The 20,220-nt window shown below is 28.7% G+C and overlaps 1 protein-coding gene across 1 annotated transcript; it reads left to right on the top strand.

The window, feature by feature from the left end:
* The first annotated feature begins 2,509 nt into the window (after positions 1–2,509).
* LOC111615157 lies at positions 2,510–16,579 on the top strand. Its single transcript, XM_023356556.1, has 5 exons — positions 2,510–2,580; positions 3,391–3,457; positions 6,170–6,277; positions 13,102–13,185; positions 15,897–16,579. Exons 1-5 carry the CDS (start codon positions 2,510–2,512, stop codon positions 16,389–16,391), a joined length of 825 nt encoding a protein of 274 aa, XP_023212324.1. The 3' UTR covers positions 16,392–16,579.
* The last annotated feature ends 3,641 nt before the right edge of the window (positions 16,580–20,220 follow it).

Below are 20,220 nucleotides of genomic sequence, written 5' to 3'. Positions count from 1 at the left end.
ATAATACTTTTAAGCACCTACTGAATAATAATGCAAAATTGATTGATGGATTATTTTGTGTTGAGTCAACTTGAATAGAATAGTATTTTACTTGAGAAACTTCATGACTAATTATTTCATCTATCAAATACAATTTCATGTATTCTTCAAAATTTAAATTAATGAATATGTTAATTTTCAGATATGTAACAAGTCCTCCATGATCTTTGAGTCTTTCTTTGTTGTTCTAATCATTTGATTCTTTTTGTAGACTTGTTTTGTATTGCAGAAACATGAACTGCCATAATGAGGTCATATTTCACCAACTACACTGTAGTTAAAAAATTGCCATGATTCAGAATGTTGTAGTGATTATCACTAAGTATATGTAATATCGTCATTATATATATATATATATATCTATATATTTTGTATTGCCGCATAGCAGGGTGTGTTGTAATTTTATTCCATAAAATTTGTATCACATCTTACGGTGTGGTGGTGCGAGCTTGTGATTGGCCCCTGAGCTCTGACGTATGTTACCACGTCATGTATATGACGCGGGTTATAAATGGAAGGGCCACATGTATGTGAGTACCTTTTTTCTCCTGGATCGTGTCCGGTCTGTGTCAGAAGAATCGAGTTGGAGTGCGAAAGAAAAAGGGAGGAACAACCACATGGAAGTGAAATCAGCGTAGGAAGAGAGAGACGTCACACGGAGGGCTCAACTATCATCATCCATGTAAGAATATTGTACTTGTCCTAACCTAAAAGACCCCTGATTGTCGCGTCGCGTAAGTTGTGATTGATCGTTTTTCCTTCTCGTGTTGGGCTAGGAAGAGTGACAGGATTCCCAGCTATATTTTTAAATGTAAATGAACCTCAGAAGTTCATCATTCTCTGATTAAATATGTTTTGTGCCTTATCTTTTTGTGCAGTCCTTATCATTCTTACCCTCACTTTCACACTGTCATACTTCGGTATGCTACAGCACAACAATGCCATCCAGAGTGTAGGCTGATTCACTTCTGTGACCTCAGAAAGGAAGTGCTTTGTCTAACATCTTTATGATGTCTATAATCCTTTATATTTAAATTAAAAGGCATAGGGTCACAGTATATGAAAAAAATACAGGGGTGATTGGTTAATGAACAGTTCAAACTGCAAATAAGTTGGACAACAAGCACTTTTGCAAAAGATTTTTATGTTTGGACAACAAACATCTGACATAACAAACACAAGAAGTGGTGATGCATTTAAGATTTCTAAAACTAGGCCTATATTTTACTGATATTTATGAATGGTTTAAGGAACAAGACTCACAGTTGTATACATAACCTTTTTTGCACTAGTTAATTTCTGTTGTTTGAATTTTTGTGTTTTTCTGAACTTTTAATTTAAAAAACACTGATGATAATATATGACTTAAAAAGAATGGACTGTCAAGAACTGTGTTCACTATAGAAACTTAGCAAGAGATAATAGCCAAGGTAGATCTAATGTTGCTAGGCAGTATGGCTTCAATAGGTCTACACTGGGCACAATCTTAGCTAAGAAAGATATAATCAAAATGACTCAAGCAGATAAAGGATAACAAAAATCACATCTGAGAAACAAAGATGTGCCATCCGTGAAAAAAATGGAAAGATTGCTTTTAGTTTGTTAATTACATGTAAATAAACATATTAAGAAATTATATAATTATTATTATTTTTTGGAGTCATTAGAAAGAATTAATCAAATTCCCATAAAAATCTAAGGTAAATTGATAATCGGTTAATGGTAATATTGTTGTTTGTAAATACAAATTGTTATTATTGAACGAATGGCTCTATTTAAGCACATCATCTTCACCTTCATAAGCATATGAATAGATTTANGGTGGAGGTCTTATATATGGTGAAAAGCCGGAAACCTGGCATTCTGGTTCCTGGCGTTCGAGTGAGAAGGTGCGTCCTTCGAGTGTATTGTGTGGACTCTTTGTGTAAGCCACCACGTGCCAGGCCTACGCCAACTTCTCGTATTGTATTCTGGTATATATATATTTGGTACATAAAATTAGTTTGATCCTGTATTGTACTCGTCTCCTCTTTTCGTAGTAACCCTTTTTATTCACCCCTGCAAATATCATCCCACAGAGATTTGCAGATATCAGTTTGTTGCTCCCACATATTCTAAATTTTGGTTGACTCTGTTATAAATGATGGGGATAGTGTAAATCCCAGGTAGACATTTCTTATCAACCAGGTCCTTGGCATTTCTGAATAAGTAAACATTGTAGGACTCCTTCTGTAAACAATCTATATGTTGGCATTTGCTTCTTCTTTACATATGCTGGAAAGTTTATATTGTACATTACAGCTTTGCATGTTTTGTCTTGGTTCAGATTGTGGGACATATTTGACATATGATGTCAAATAAGGACATTGATGAGATTATGTGAGTAGTCATGCTGGGAAGCCAATATTGATATGCAGCAAAGTTCTTGATCTCTGTCCTGAATGCTGATAGACTGTGTGAAGCCCTGGAGATGAGGACTCTGAAGACAGCCAGCCTTAAGGTATATGGATCATGTGAAAGAGCTAGGATAAATAGAGGATTGTAGGTAGGCTTACAGAATATCTACAATAGTCTTCTGTATTCTGTAAGCATACCTATAATCCTCTATTCAGATTCTGTCTTTAGAGTCCTTGCCACCATCAACTTTAGGGAAGCAGATTCTATCTATTCTGCTCTTTAACATTGCTTAAGACTTATTAAAATTTAAGAAAATAAAGATTTAGATCTTTTCCTGTTCCTGTGGCTATCATGTAAGCAGTATTTTCCAAAACTTTGACAAATTTTTAAATTTTGTGTTCTATTCTCATTTTGTTCTTTTATGGAAACTTTTTTAAACTTGAAGATGGCCATTATAAATGGTATAAAATGTTTGTTTTACATTAAATTACTTTTACTTGCTGGGTTTTTGATATTAATTTTATCTAAGCTTATCTAGCAACTCTCATACTTACATAGATGTTATACTTTGCTTTCATCATAAAATAGTATTTTACTTTTTATGATGGAGAAATGCAATCATTGAAACACTATTAAGTTATTTTAATCTATTTTAAAATGTTTTATGTTATAGAAATATATTCATCCAGAAAATGAGTTTATTTGTAACTCAAACATTTAGGCTTTGTGTATTGTAGAAAAACTAATGGTAATTAGGAATTTAACATTTAATAAAATTGCATAAAATTTTATCATTATTCTTAATTTAATAAAACTTTTATTAAACTTTTATTTAGGTGAAATGTTTGCTATGTAATAATTTTCAAAATTGTTAGTGTTTAGTATACTAGTAATAAATTTACAAGAATTGATTTAAACATACATAACATGATATAATATTTTCAACATTTACAGATTATCAGAAAGCCATAAAAAATTACAAAAATTAAATCAAGGTTTAGAAGAAAAAATGTTAAAAGTTGTAAGTAATATTCATATCAATTTCATATTGCATTGTTTTTGTAAACCATAATATAATTAAAATTCATTGTATTTTAAAATATAATAATGATGACAAATATCCTTAGTTGGCTCTTCATAATTTTCAAAAATTGTTCTTTAAAACTTTTTGAAAATATGAAACAACTTAATCATGCTAATTATTCTTTAAAATTTAATATAGTTTTGAAAAATAACTAGAAATTATAAGCCTGGAAGTTCACAATGCCAGGCTGCAATTTTTAATCCTATTTTTAATATATTTAATTTTAAAATATATGGTCCACCTCAAATTAGTAGTGTTTTGCCCCTGTACATCATAATTTTCCTGATTTATCCTGGATATAATTGCAACTACGCTTGCAAATTAACATTATGCCTGGAATAGCTAAGAACAGGATAGATTGTTTTTATGAATATTTTGATTAGCAATCCTGTTAGCAATAGAGTTGCACTGGTCATCTATCTAACTCCTTTCAGGGGAAAATTTTTGAATTGACATAATGTGACCTTTGGTCTAGCCCAGAAGTTCATATATAGTTAATCAGGGCCTCCTACCTCTAAGCTTTTCATATCTGGTTTCGGCTTTCATCTACCTAACTCTGTTCTTGAGATTAAGGAAGGATAGACAGAGGCAACAGTGAAAATTTATAGATCTGCAATTTCTTCAAATTGCAGTCCAATTAGCATGATTAAGTTGTCTCACATTATTTCTGAACTCAAAACATTACTAAAAGTATTAACAATCTATGTCTGCTAGTGCCAGTATATTCTGAATATTCTGATTAATCATTTACTAGACAGTGAAAAATTTGCTTTTCATTATTGTTATGTTATTTCATAAAAACAAAAATTCTCTTGGACATATTGAAGAGAACAAGTATGAGAGGAGGCTGAAAAGTTATGTATCCTTTAATAAAACAACAATGAGTTGACCTAACTTAATGAAACAAAAATGGAAATCTAAATTCACTATTTATTTACAAGACTATATAATTATTTTTCAACATAGTCTCTTAACCTCAATGCATTTATGTCAACATGTCACAAGTTTGCAGAGTACATTATTGAGTTTTTTGAGAAATCCACTGACATACTACTGACTTTACTTTCTTGTCAGATTCTTATCTTTAATAATAATGTAAATGTAACTATTTTCTTTTTTAAATTTTCTTCTTTCTTAAATATATTAATAATTATTAAGGCATCTTTGGCTATAAATAAAACTTTTCATTGTTTAAGAGTTAATAAACTAAATTCACAGTTTAGAAAGAGTAAGTAATTTTTTTGATGTTATTAATAATAGGTAATTTAGCCTTGGCATTTGGAATCTGGCATAAAACACTATACAAATGTAGCATAAAAATTTACTGTTTAACATAATTTTTCTAATTTCTTTTTGTTTTCATTTGTAAAGCAAAAAACCTGTATTAAATATATATAATGAGTAAATTTATTAGAAAGAATTTGACAAAAGTTTTGAAGATATAAAAGAAACATTTTATAGTAGAAAATTATTGAATGGAAGTTGAGAAAAGCAAACATAAAAATTTTAAAAAATTCTTCATACTTGAGATAGTTATTGTGACTTATTCACAAACTAGATAAATATTTATTGGTTGATTCATGTTGAATGTTATATTGAATGTTCTTTTTAAAACTGATGAGAAATTCTAATTGTTACATGCATGATCATAATTGAATTATTTTTAACGATAGTATCAACTGTTTGATTCTATTATTCATATTTTATCTATTGCTTTGATAACATATTTATATCTTAGAATTATGTAATCTCTCACTTATTTAAAACTGTAAAATTACTAAGTTTTGTTTATGGAATTATGAAATTAATGTGAAATATTAATACTAATGATTAAAACACTAAGTTAAATATAAGTATATTAAACAACTTGAAGCCATATATATATATAGCTTCAAGTTGTTTAATATACTATATATATAGATACATAGGCAAATGATTGCCTTAAATACTCAGGCTATAAATTTGCTATTTTTAATAATTAATACTAAGTAATTTGCTACTGGAGGTAGATGTTAGGTGCCATCTCTTATCTAAGTTAGTAATTCTAAATTATTTAATAAATTATTAAAATTATAATCATCTGGAAGGAAAGAACTGGCCTGGGATGGGGCCTGAACCCACAACCTCCGCTTGCACTGCGGTGTGCTTGCCAGTCATGCCACTGCATGACTGGCAAGCAGACCCCAAGCAAGCCTTTGCTTCCAGATGATTCTAAATTATTTAATAAATTATTTAAAAATTATAATTATTAATTTAGATAAGAGNATGACTGGCAAGCAGACCCCAAGCAAGCCTTTGCTTCCAGATGTATTTAAATTTAGATATAACCTTATGTGGGGTCCGGGTGGTACAGTTGGCAAGCCACCATATGGCAAGTGAAGGTTGCGGGTTCAGGTACCTCCCCAAGCTAGTTCTTTTCTTCCAGATGGTTCTAAATTATTTAATAAATTATTTAAATTATAATTATTAACTTAGATAAGAGATAGCACCTAACATACCTCTACCTCTAGTAGCAAATTACTTGGTATTAATTATTAAAAATAGTAGATTTATAGCCTGAGTATTTAAGGCAATCATTTGGCTATGTAGCTACATTGAGTTAAATTTATTGTATTTATTTTAAATATCTATATTTTTATTATTTTGCAGGTTGAAAAATTTGAAACTGAGAAAAATGCTCTTACTAGAGATATTGCAGATCTAACATCTAAATTAGTTGATGCTCGTCTTACAATTGCTGAATTAGAAGAAGAAAATGTATATTTTAAAAAATTATATTTTGAAATTATGCAATATTTTATTTAATTAATAAGTAGAAATAGCATCTGTAGAATTAATATTTAATTATCTCTATCTTTACGAAATTGATGGAATGTTCATTCCATCAATTTTACAATCACATTTTAACTCTTGAAATAGTCTGACATATTGAGTTGTTTTAATTTATTAAAAGTCTAATAATTTAAATATAAGCGTCCAAACCTGATAGTCATATATTAAAGTCAAATGATTGCTGAATTATATTGAATTATAAGATGAATTATACTAAACTGTTATTTCATTAACCTGTTAGTACTGTTTTGCCATACTTATCACAACAACTTCAATACATTATAAAACTCTTCTTTTAATCCTATTAAATACCTTTTAACAAAATGCATTTAGGACTCGTATTGTCCCTCTTCAATTGTTTTACAGTCATTAAAATTAAATTTCAGTATACTTTCTGAATTATTAAATACACATTTACTATCCAAAACTTCAAAAAATAACATTATTAAAACCAATGAAACACAAACCACAAGATAAAAAGCAAATATTTAAAATTATAATTAAAGTATGTAGTGAGGAACTTATATATAACACTTAGAGTATTTCCTCCTATTGAAATACTCTGTAAGCGTGATGTATAAGTTTTTCTTTATATACTTTATATTACTACTATTAATAGTAGTAGTAATATAACCCAATATAATTCAGCATTCATTTAACTTTAATCTAATAATTCTCTAAAATATTACAATAAAATACATAAAATATACAATTTTATGTATAAACAGTGGCAGACTAGGTCTAACTCTTTTGTTTCCTGGCAACTATAAAGCTATAATTTAATTTTTATAAGAAATATGTATTTTTGAACATTTTATTTACATAGAAAAACATACAATTAAAATTTTTTATAAATAAACGTATATTTTTTAGTAATTGTAGTGTACATATATTATACTGTACATATTACTGGCAATATACAGTATATAATAAATGTAAATACAAATTAAAATAACATACCAGAGAACCTGTTACTGGTGTGTGTCTCTTACTAAACCAACTGTTACAAACGTTTTCGAACTCACATGTTAGTAAGAGACACACACTAGTAACAGGCTTTCTGGTACGTTATTTTACTTTACTCCGGTATAGTAATATTGTTGTTTGTAAATACAAATTGTTATTATTGAACGAATGGCTCTATTTAAGCACATCATCTTCACCTTCATAAGCATATGAATAGATTTACAAAAGTACTGACAGCTGTTGGAATCAACAATTGAAGTTATTGTTAAATATTGTATAACATCAATACATACATTGCATTGTGTCATGGTAATGTTTTTAAATATTTTTCCTGTTGTGTAATAAAAGGTTTGTGGTGCTGTCGACCCCTCGGTGAGCTGTTGGTGACAGTGGCCTTGTTTTACTCTCCTCTTTTTAGCACTGACCTTTCATGAGTCAAGTCAGTGTTGTCTTTTGTGCAATCTTTGTTCTTTTGCCACGTAACCAGTTATGTGAGTCTAACCAGTTTTCCTAATCTCCGAAAAGCAACATCATCAAAATGTCCAAATATAGTTGTTGCTATACTGAATTATCCTGAACATCTTATCTTGCCAATTAGCTTTAACCATTTCATTTTTTGTCCTAAGATGTTTTCCAACAACTTCTATCCATATAGCCATTCCTTTGTATGACGTTTTCACAGAAGTTGCTAAATTCTGGAGGAAATTGAAAAAAGAAACTGAAACAACAAATCGTTGTGTGCAGGCATACAATGATTTGTTTTTTCAGTTATCACCAAATTCAAGACAATGTCATAGCATCATGTATGAACATGTTGATCAGTGACATCAGTAATTTTATTTTGTAAACCATTATATTGACCATGGTAACTTCCAGCTCTGTCTATATTATCAGATAAACATTTTTTGAAATCAATTTTAAGATGATGAAATGTTTCAGTCACTAGATCAAAAAGTCTCATTCCTGTACCATCATTATTTGGCACAACCAAATAGTCACTCACAGATAATACTTTTAAGCACCTACTGAATAATAATGCAAAATTGATTGATGGATTATTTTGTGTTGAGTCAACTTGAATAGAATAGTATTTTACTTGAGAAACTTCATGACTAATTATTTCATCTATCAAATACAATTTCTTGTATTCTTCAAAATTTAAATTAATGAATATGTTAATTTTCAGATATGTAACAAGTCCTCCATGATCTTTGAGTCTTTCTTTGTTGTTCTAATCATTTGATTCTTTTTGTAGACTTGTTTTGTATTGCAGAAACATGAACTGCCATAATGAGGTCATATTTTGCCAACTACACTGTAGTTAAAAAATTGCCATGATTCAGAATGTTGTAGTGATTATCACTAAGTATATGTAATATCGTCATTATATATATATATATATATCTATATATTTTGTATTGCCGCATAGCAGGGTGTGTTGTAATTTTATTCCATAAAATTTGTATCACATCTTACGGTGTGGTGGTGCGAGCTTGTGATTGGCCCCTGAGCTCTGACGTATGTTACCACGTCATGTATATGACGCGGGTTATAAATGGAAGGGCCACATGTATGTGAGTACTTTTTTTCTCCTGGATCGTGTCCGGTCTGTGTCAGAAGAATCGAGTTGGAGTGCGAAAGAAAAAGGAAGGAGGAACAACCACATGGAAGTGAAATCAGCGTAGGAAGAGAGAGACATCACACGGAGGGCTCAACTATCATCATCCATGTAAGAATATTGTACTAGTCCTAACCTAAAAGACCCCTGATTGTCGCGTCGCGTAAGTTGTGATTGATCGTTTTTCCTTCTCGTGTTGGGCTAGGAAGAGTGACAGGATTCCCAGCTATATTTTTAAATGTAAATGAACCTCAGAAGTTCATCATTCTCTGATTAAATATGTTTTGTGCCTTATCTTTTTGTGCAGTCCTTATCATTCTTACCCTCACTTTCACACTGTCATACTTCGGTATGCTACAGCACAACAATGCCATCCAGAGTGTAGGCTGATTCACTTCTGTGACCTCAGAAAGGAAGTGCTTTGTCTAACATCTTTATGATGTCTATAATCCTTTATATTTAAATTAAAAGGCATAGGGTCACAGTATATGAAAAAAATACAGGGGTGATTGGTTAATGAACAGTTCAAACTGCAAATAAGTTGGACAACAAGCACTTTTGCAAAAGATTTTTATGTTTGGACAACAAACATCTGACATAACAAACACAAGAAGTGGTGATGCATTTAAGATTTCTAAAACTAGGCCTATATTTTACTGATATTTATGAATGGTTTAAGGAACAAGACTCACAGTTGTATACATAACCTTTTTTGCACTAGTTAATTTCTGTTGTTTGAATTTTTGTGTTTTTCTGAACTTTTAATTTAAAAAACACTGATGATAATATGTGACTTAAAAAGAATGGACTGTCAAGAACTGTGTTCACTATAGAAACTTAGCAAGAGATAATAGCCAAGGTAGATCTAATGTTGCTAGGCAGTATGGCTTCAATAGGTCTACACTGGGCACAATCTTAGCTAAGAAAGATATAATCAAAATGACTCAAGCAGATAAAGGATAACAAAAATCACATCTGAGAAACAAAGATGTGCCATCCGTGAAAAAAATGGAAAGATTGCTTTTAGTTTGTTAATTACATGTAAATAAACATATTAAGAAATTATATAATTATTATTATTTTTTGGAGTCATTAGAAAGAATTAATCAAATTCCCATAAAAATCTAAGGTAAATTGATAATCGGTTAATGAACAATTCAGGTAGCAAATATTGTCTTTGAACAGATTATATTTGTTAACCGATCACCCGCTGTATTAAGAAACAAAAACACAAAACACAACCAGCATGAGGTGAAGATCTGATGAAGCACACTCAAACTGAGGCTGACACAATTAAAAATATTTTCTGCCTTTGCAATGTATCCATAAGCTCAATACAAAGTTGACTCCAGCTGCATGTTACAATCCCAGCCTAGGATTGTGACAAGCAGCAAAGTTTCATTGCATAGTCACAATAGTAAAGATCCAAGCTTATATACTGTATTCTTTGGCCTAACATAACCCAAATCAAAATTATTTTTTCAGTTATTTTTTATATTTTTAAATATAAAGTATTCTCAGAAAATGATTTTATTAAAATAGTGTGGCTGCATGCCATATCATTTGTATAGTATATAGAATTTCATCATATTTTCATTTCATTCTTTCACTTTTCTTTATTCTTGCTTTTCTTTTGTTTCATTTTCCAAGAAATTCAGATTGAACCCTTTCCCAATAGAGTGGGGCAGTAAAAACAATAGGATGAGGGAAGAATCTGAAGGGAAAATGGGGGCAAGTTAAGTACTTTTTGAGATGGACACCAGGGAGACAAGACATGTTGAGAAGAGGCTCTTGGTTGTTTTCGGCAGATGACAAGAGTGTGAGGAAGTGGTGTTTGAGTTAGGAATACACAGAGAGGCCATTTTTGTAAGTGTCTTTGAGGCATTTTTTGAGAGAACATTCCAAAATTGCAGAGAAGTATGGAGAAGTTCTGAGAGAGAAAGATCCTTAACTGAGACAAAGAAAGTTGGATCCAATCGATGTGCAAAGGGAACATTCAAGACAATTAGATACCCTTGTCCTAGATCTCTTCATCTTCCTTCCTGTATCTGTACATATGTCATATTACTTTAATCATAAGTAGGTTAAGATTAGTTTAAGGATATGACCCATGCTTGTAAGGTCCCGAACTGTTACATTTGTTATTTCCAGGACATAAGGTTTGTGACAGAGCTGGTTTTATACCATGGAATTCTGAATATAATTGTATTACAAGAAACAGGAATTACAAGGGACTTGTCTTGGAGTTGGAACCTATTAAATTCTTGTTCAAATATGAAATAAAGTTTTTCTGTGTTTTTGAAAATAATACCTTGTGTATTTCTCATTTCAATACGAACAATACAACAATGCAATACAACATAAATTTAGTTGCACACAGAAATAATATTAGAACTTCTATTATATTTTTAAGCTAAAATAGAATGTCATTAACATTTTTAACATATTGTGTATTGTTTAAGGGGCCCCACTTGCTATCAGGCAAGCTGACATCCTGGCCAGTCTGCCACTGTGTATAAATACATTAATTTTTAATATTTTAATTAAAAAAATTCTTGAAATTATGTATTGTAAAATTTACTATAAACTTGGAAATACTTCAGATACTTCAGCTGTTTTGTTTAAAAAAATACACAGGGCCAATAACTTTCAAAAAACCTTAATAATTAAAAAAATATATATATACAGTAGATCATCGATTATCTGATCCCCGATTAACCGTCACCTGTTAACTGTTAACTGACCGCATTCTAGTTGGCAAATTCAAATGTCTGCTAGTGATGTGGCGCTACAATATTTGGTTATGTCTTGGCTACTTTAATATTATTTTTGTGTGTTTTAGCTGGCAACACTGGCTCGACCATAAAGGGAGCCAGTATTTAAACGAGGTTTAATTTTCTAATTTTTAACGATACAATAGCGATGATTATTATTTTTAAAAATTTTTGTTAGGCTTAACATCGATGAAAATTTAATGCGAAGTAGATTAATAGCGATATACTAATATACTAATTACATGGGATGTAATAATAATATACTACACTAATAATGGATTTTTTCATACTTTTCAGTTATCCGACTTTTCAATTATCCGACCAACCCCAGTTCCCAATTGAGTCGGATAATCAATGCTCTACTGTATATATATATATATAACTATATTATTTTATAAAGTATAAATAATTTTTTAAACTTATTTATTAACACTAAAAATATGCCCTGTAACAGTATTATTACCAGTATTATTTATTTAGCAGTATTATTTCAGTAAAATAAAAAGGAATACCAACTGAAACTTTTTTATAAGAGGAACCAAAACCAACCTTTATTCAGATACAGCTGGGTATGTAAACATAATTATTAATAAAATACATAATTGAAATGTTAAAATACATAACCAGATACCTAATTATATATTTTAATGTCCATCTGTTTATATATTTAATACATGCCATTGCTTATTTAAACAAATAGAATAAGTGCAATGTATTCTAAAAAATACTGTGAATTTGAAGAAGGATTACAAAATAACTCAAAAATATTTATTTAGTAAAACTTTGCAGCTTGAACTAAATAAAGGTTATTTTTGTTTCCTCTATTCATTGTGTTTACCTCAGCTTTTTCTTACTTTTGAATGATTCTACAAGGTTATTTTGATCTTAGATAAATAATTTAAAATATTTTGTCTGTTAATAAGATCTCTAGCAAATTATTTCTTTATTTTATTTTTAGTCAAAGCTTTAATTGTTAGAAATGGAGTTTTCATTAATATTATATGATATTTCAGTACTGTACTGTAAAAATTTTACTGTATTATATTATCTATAATATAGATTGTTTTATTAATTTAGAATGAAAAAGTTTGAAAGTAATTAAAAAAACAACAAACAACTGTTAAAATAATTATAATATACTTGTACAATAATTGATGTTAATTAATAACATATACAGTAATTTTAAATGCACTTCTCAAAAATTAAAATTTTTATTTTTCATAATTAATAATCATTCATCTTACTCTCTGAACTAGTTCTATTATAAAATGATTAAATAATCAATATTCTTAAAGAAGCTTCTTTCAGATTTGTTTTTGTTTTTAAATATTCAATTCAAAATATTGCCTTAAACTGATTATTGTGTAATTAAATTATATTATTTTTCTTAGGAACAATATAGAAATGATTGTAATGTTGCTGTCCAACTATTGCAATGCAAACCTTCAAGTTTTATGTCTCATAAATTAAACTCTGTAAGTATATAATTCATATTTGTGAATATCTATAAATTAAATTTTTTCTTGTTTAAATAGTGTTTAAATACATGCTTTGGGTTAAAAAAAAATTGAATGCAAGAAGATTGAATAACATTCTAATAAATTCATATTATACATACTAGACATTTCTTTTATTTACAAATCTTTCTACATAAATTTATTTTTGATTTAGACTGTAAAAACTTAACTTTTTTAATTATAATTAAAAAATTTGTTGCACATTTGTTAATACAGGATATGAAAGCATTCTTAGTTAAATAATTGTTTATCTAGAATACATCTAGCATGAAATAGTTTTTATTGTAAAAAAAATTGTTTCTAAAAAAAATCTAATTCTCTAGTAAAATCTTTTAATAACAGGTACTAATATTTTCAGACAGTCACAAATAGAACTACAGAATAGCATGCAGGGTCCACCAGTTTAAACTTAACCTAAAGCAGCATCTATGAATGTAGTTCTTCCTGGCCCTTTACCACTTATCAATTCAAACAACAATTTCCATGTATTGGAAATTTCTTTTGCATACTGGAAATTAATACAGTTGTATTATCCCCAGATGGATGACTTTCCTAAAATTTGTCTAGTAAAATATATTTATATATAATTACAAAAAGAAACCCATTGCCTAACATAAATTCTAATGGAAAACAGTGCAAGTTTAACCAAGATGCTCACATCATTACTGTTGTTGTTTCATTAATATTAGTTTTCCATATGTATGCAAATGGCAGATTTGCTAGGTGGGTCAAGATGAAAGATGTTAAAACACTTTTAATTATATCTGTATGATTGTATAAACAAGCACAAAAATACAGTGCAATAATGATAGAGTTTTATGATACTTAACAGAGATTTTGCACAAATAAAGAATCAAAAAAAACTCAAACAATGAGCTTTGAAAAATTCCAATTATTTCAAACATTATGGAAGTTTACAAAATAATTTATGTAACAAATGTTATATGTATAAGTTTTCTAAATTCCTTGTACACTCCTGAATAAAATGATATCATTTTTTCGACCATAGACAAATACTAAGTTAAGATATGTAGATTTGAATACCCTTAAATTATTTTATTTTGTATTTAATATTTTTCTTGATAATTATTTTTCCTATTTTCTATGTTTTATTTGGAATATTTATGCTCCTGCACATGTGACAAGCTATGTAAATTTGTAATTTTTGAATGTTTTTAATTTCAAATGTGCTTTCTATTCTATTTATTAATTCCATTCTAGAATCTGAAGATGGCCATTGTGCATGGTCAAAAACATTCATTCCATTAATAAACATTTTATTTTTNTTATATACTTGTTAAGTACAGATATCCACTGTTAACTGTATCCACTGTTAACAGATATCCACTGCTAACCCAGTAGTTAATTCTGAAAAGTGTCATGTTATGCGAATCTGTGCTATAACGAAACAAAGACTACTAAAAAACATAGGGTTAGGTTCCAAAAGTTAGTAAAAGTTACTTTCTTTTTTCTTTTTCAATTAAGAGAAATATGTTTATTAAAGCAATCAATAATTAACTAACAATTACAATCAAAAGTATTGCATGTTAATATTATTTGTTTCTTCACTGAAAACACCAATTTTGATTTTTCTCTACCTTTTTTCATAAAATCTGATATTTTCATTTGCTTGCATTTGCCTAAGAGATCTTTAAAAAATTTTTATTNTGCTCCTGCACATGTGACAAGCTATGTAAATTTGTAATTTTTGAATGTTTTTAATTTCAAATGTGCTTTCTATTCTATTTATTAATTCCATTCTAGAATCTGAAGATGGCCATTGTGCATGGTCAAAAACATTCATTCCATTAATAAACATTTTATTTTTACAAGATTTAAGGTATTTTTCTAATATTAATTTTAAATAAAGAATTAATGATATTTCAGTACAACTCTTCTACACTTACTTTGAATTAGTGTTAATTTAGTTCTTATACTATAGTTCATGGTTTAGTACATTCATAGCATGCATATAAGAAAAAAATATATCATTGAATTTCATTTCTAAAAACAGTGCTTGTAACAACAACAGTGAATTTGTTTGCTTTCCTTTTAGGACCTTGTTCATTTACAAACATGATTTATTCATTTGGTTCTAGTTTTTAGTTTTATATATAACAAATTACATTAAATAAGTTTAATTTTTTTATACATATACAAACATCCTGAAACCTGATAGATAATAATAGGCCAAACGACTGCAAATAGGTCTGGAAGCTTGGGTAGCATAACTGGCAATGCATCCACATGGTAAACAGGATTTGCTGGTTGGTGTCTTGCTCCAGGCCAATTCTTTTCTTTCACAATTTTCTAAATTATTTATAAATTATTAATTTAATTATAATTATTAAATTTAATAAGAAATGGCACAAATGCCTGCCTCTAGTGACAAATTATTTAGAAATTAACTAAAGCTAATAGCAGAGAAGTATCTTGGTTTAATCCAGCAGTTGCTTGGCATATTAATCTTTTTAAAGAATAGTAATAAATACATATGTTTAAAAACTTCATAACTTTTCATTTTTGTATAATTAAGTTTTATCTTTTGTTTAATATTTAATTCAATAAACAATTTTATTAAAACTTTAACTATGATATATTCAATATAATAAATATGCTTGAAAACTTGTAAAAATAATCATTAATATTAAATAATTGACATATTCCAGCTTCCTCATGATTTGCAAGAAAAAGTTAAGAAACATTTGACTCCACGTACAAAACGTGAAATGCCATCCCCTCAAAGTACTGAGATACGTACTATTAGAGTTCCAATACCAACTTTGCCTTCAACAGCAATGGTATATTCTGTGAGTGATGTAACATCATCAATTAATTCACAAGAAGATGTAGGAAATGGTTCTAATGGTGTAACTCCAGATTATGTATCTGCAGCAATTATGGCCAAAGTTTTAGAAGAACGTGCTAAGGAAAGAACTTCACGTAGACAGTATAAATGTCAGTTATGTCGAAGATGTAAATATCCAACTGATTTAAAAGATAAATCTACTCAGACAAAACTGTTAGCAAAATCATTTACACTTTGTAAATGTATTGATGGATTTTATCATTCACAAGAAAGATCCAATTGTTTTTCTAATTGGGAATTACCAAATTATCGAATTCGATCTGCCCCGTCCATGAGTGTTGAAACTGAAATTTAAGATATAAAATAATATCACTTCAAAACATACATAAAATTACCAATGCACCCTTTTCCAAGCTTTTGTGATGTTGAGCTTTCAACTTTATTTTGCTAAATGCAATATCACAAATATTTTATAATTCAGTTTATAATGGAAATTTTGTTTTTGAAATGATCTCAGGTAAGTTATTGATAAATTTAGAACTTTTGTAAAATTGATATAGAAAAAATATAAATTTGAAAATACTGATTTCAGCATAGCTTTATTTTTTTTTAAATTTTAAATGTTTTTGAATTATGCAGAATCATCTTCAGGATATCAAAGTACAGAATTTTAATAATACAAATTGTTATATTAAGACAGAACATCAGATGAAAATAAAAATCGAAACATGTTTTAAATATTTAAAGACAATATTGAAACTCAATTAAGGTTTAAATATGATCCATAAAAAATAATATAATCATGTAATAGAAAGTTTATTTATATACAGTGTGTGTTTATATGTATCCAAATTCATAGGCCAGTCTACATGTTTTGTATCTTGAAGAATTATTCAACTAAAGAATAACAATATTTAGTTTGGAAATCTCTCTTTATTCAGATTAAAATAAATTGGAGAAGGAAATAGAAATTATTAAAAAATAAAATATAGGAACAGTTCTACTTTCAGCACCGGGTGAAATCAACGTTACACTATCTGGAACCTGTGACCAGTGCTCTACGCGTATATATTGTATATCGCTTGACAAACACCCAACAAATAATATACACTCCGTCCAGGGAATTTTCAGTCAACCTGAAGAAGAGCGAACAGATCGCTCAAAAATGTTTGTCAAGCAATATACAATATATACGCGTAGAGCACCGGTCACAGGTTCCAGATAGTGTAACGTTTATTAAAAAATACAAAACAGAATAAATTATTTGAAAATGTATGTAATGGAAATATCAAAAGTTATAAGTATACTGCTTATTTAAGGCAACTGAAAGATATTTATTTGCCAAAAACATTATCATTTTTCTCAAAGCCATCCTCAATTTTCAAATAAGTGTCCATTTTGAATATGTAACTTCTCTAATTTCAGTAGCTGAGAATGGTCTTGAGAAAACCAAAAACATTTCTGAGAAATAAGTAATTTTTGGTTGCCTTAAATAAGCAGTATAATAATAAGTTTTGCTATGTTGCTAGTACCAAGTTCAATGGAATTTGTAGGTGTAATGGAAATGTATCAAAAGAAACAAATGGAAGGACAAAATAAATAATGAGAGAACAAGATTATTTCCTTGTACTTTGATTAGAGCAATGAAAAAAAAATTAAGATATTCATCAATAAGAATATGTAGAGAAACAAAATATGATTATGTTCTTAACTTTCAGTTAAACTAATCTTCTGTATATCTCATATCTTACTTGAATACAAAGTTGAACTGCTATATACAAGTAAATGTTACTAAAGGATATTAGACAAAAGGCTAAAAAGATTTATTTTCATTAACTCTTTAAACATGAATGGGGCAAAAATCAGCTTTATTTGTTAAAAACGAAATTGGCAATTGATTACTTGTTAGGCTAGTTTTGCTATACAAGTTTCCCTTGTAGCCTGAGTGGCAAAAACAATTTAGTCATTAACAACAGAGATGGAGTGAGTTTTCAGAACTTAGAGTTAAATCTATCAAAAAGATAATTCAATTGCTCTTCTTCATTCTAAGTTAAATAAAATGTTAATTAGGTTTAATTATGTTCAGAATAAAACTAAATTAATATCTATTTTCTTTTCAGATGTTGTTATTCATTTAGCTAATATATATTTTAGAATGATCTCAGAGTTTTTATGCAAGTTTTCCCATGTATTGTTTGTTATATTTATATTTTATGTCTAATGTAGGCAGTGGTGTAATGATCTGGTACTGGTTTCCAGAGTCAGAATGTATTTTAGAAGTCTTCCAATACAATTATTAACATGTATTCTGTATAAAAGTAATTATATAGACAGATTTTACTCACTTTTACTCATTTGTTATAAAAAAGCCAAAAGTTTATCCAGATATTATTGAGTTGTGCATATGCAAGTCTACATAACAGGAGATGGGAATTTTGATTTCCAAGCACACTGCACCTAGTGCAAAGCAATGCAATTCAATATAGTTACAAATATATTGTATTTTCTAGATGTACTGTTACTGACAATAGCAGATCTAGAAGAACCCAAAGGAGGCTAATTCAAAAATTTAAAAATATTTGAATAATTGTAAGTACCTTTTTATTAACATGTGCAAGACAATTGCATTATGAATGGTCCAATAAACCATATTTGCCATCATAAATGTTTTTAAAAATATTTTGAAGTTTAAACAAATAAATTTTAATTTATTTTTATGTCAACGGGGAGTGCTTAATCTCCTGTAGCCATTGTGGATCTTCCCATTTATTGAATTATTTGTTATATACTGGTTGATGCTTATGCTATCATATGCAATATTTTTATGCAGGGCAGAAGCATTTAAACAGAAAGTTGCCAATAAATATTTTACTACAAGATATCCATTCAGAAATTGTATTAATAACATAATGTTCTAGCATATTCCCAAAATCATAACATGTAGCTCTGCTTATGTGAATGTGGCTTCAGCAAGATAAATTTCACTATAACTGAAAAAAGCTCCTGCATTCTTTTTGAAAATGTTGTATCTTTATTTATTAAACTGCATGATTTATGCTAGAAGTGTTGTATCTGAACTGTTATGAGCAGATGAGACTTGTTCAAGCAGCAGCATGGGATATGTAGTGCAAGCATCAATGAATATGAAGGAAGGAAGTTGATCAATCATCCATTTTTTTTATAAATGTCTCACATCATATATTAAGTACATAAAAACAGATATTTATTGATAAAAACATTATATATTTATTACTGAATTATAACAAAATAATCATACATAAGCAATAACTAAAAATAAAAAGATAAACTTATGATTTATATCATATTGAGAAACAAACTATTTAGGTAGGCTACTCTCCTTAACTCAAAACAAAATATTATAGAAATAAAAATTATGCCTAAGATAAGTAAAATAAAAGACTTGTTTTCTTATTTCTGTGTATAAAATGGATACAAAATAATAATATCTATGTGTAAAATAATAATCTTTTTGATAATAGAGATGCAATTTAGATATAGTTATGGTAATTTCTTCATTTTCAACCTTGCTAAAAATTCCTTTTTTGCAATTCATTAGCATGAATGCTTCCAGTTGAGATTCAGTCAGGGTTGATCTTAATCCATTATTTTTTGTTTTAATTTTGAAAAAGTCCATTTTTGGACTACTTGAGAAATTAGCAAAGTTAAAAATATATTGATATCAAGAGTGAGTGTAGGATAAGTTTTTTGGTACATATTGTACTGATATATATTAATAACTTGCATAAGGTAACATGTACCATACATGATTCAGATGAAACCATGTTGTAGTTTATTTTGCTTTTTTACAGACACACTACGGTGACATTATTCAACACTTGGCAGATTATTCACCACTTTATTCAGTTATTCACCAACTGAATAAAGTGGTAAATAATCTGCCAAGTGTTGAATAATGTCACCATAGTGTGTCTGTAAAAAAGCAATGTACCATACATATTTTATCCAGAATTTTTTGTTACTAAGAGCAATATGAGGTAAGCACCAAGAAAAACTTCTGGATGCACCACTGATGTATCTACGAATGTACAATTGAAACTTAGAATGACTTGTATACTAAGTTTTAATTGTAATTTTATAATAAAAATTTAGATCATTTGATACACAGACCTATTGACACCTCTAGAAATTTCTTGACAACCCAA

This window comes from Centruroides sculpturatus, unplaced genomic scaffold (assembly GCF_000671375.1).
Source record: "Centruroides sculpturatus isolate CEXI.00-Female unplaced genomic scaffold, Cexi_2.0 scaffold2401, whole genome shotgun sequence".
NCBI classification, from domain to species: Eukaryota; Metazoa; Arthropoda; class Arachnida; order Scorpiones; family Buthidae; genus Centruroides; species Centruroides sculpturatus.
This window is presented reverse-complemented; position numbering and strand designations above follow the sequence as displayed.

Bases quoted from the DNA above. Each gene is read 5' to 3' on its own strand.
- LOC111615157 (XM_023356556.1), top strand. From the start codon at position 2,510: ATGAGGACTCTGAAGACAGCCAGCCTTAAGGTATATGGATCATGTGAA. The intron at 2,581-3,390 runs GTAGGTAGGCTT...CAACATTTACAG, and splicing joins GCTAGGATAAATAGAGGATT to ATTATCAGAAAGCCATAAAA. The intron at 13,186-15,896 runs GTAAGTATATAA...GACATATTCCAG, and splicing joins TGTCTCATAAATTAAACTCT to CTTCCTCATGATTTGCAAGA.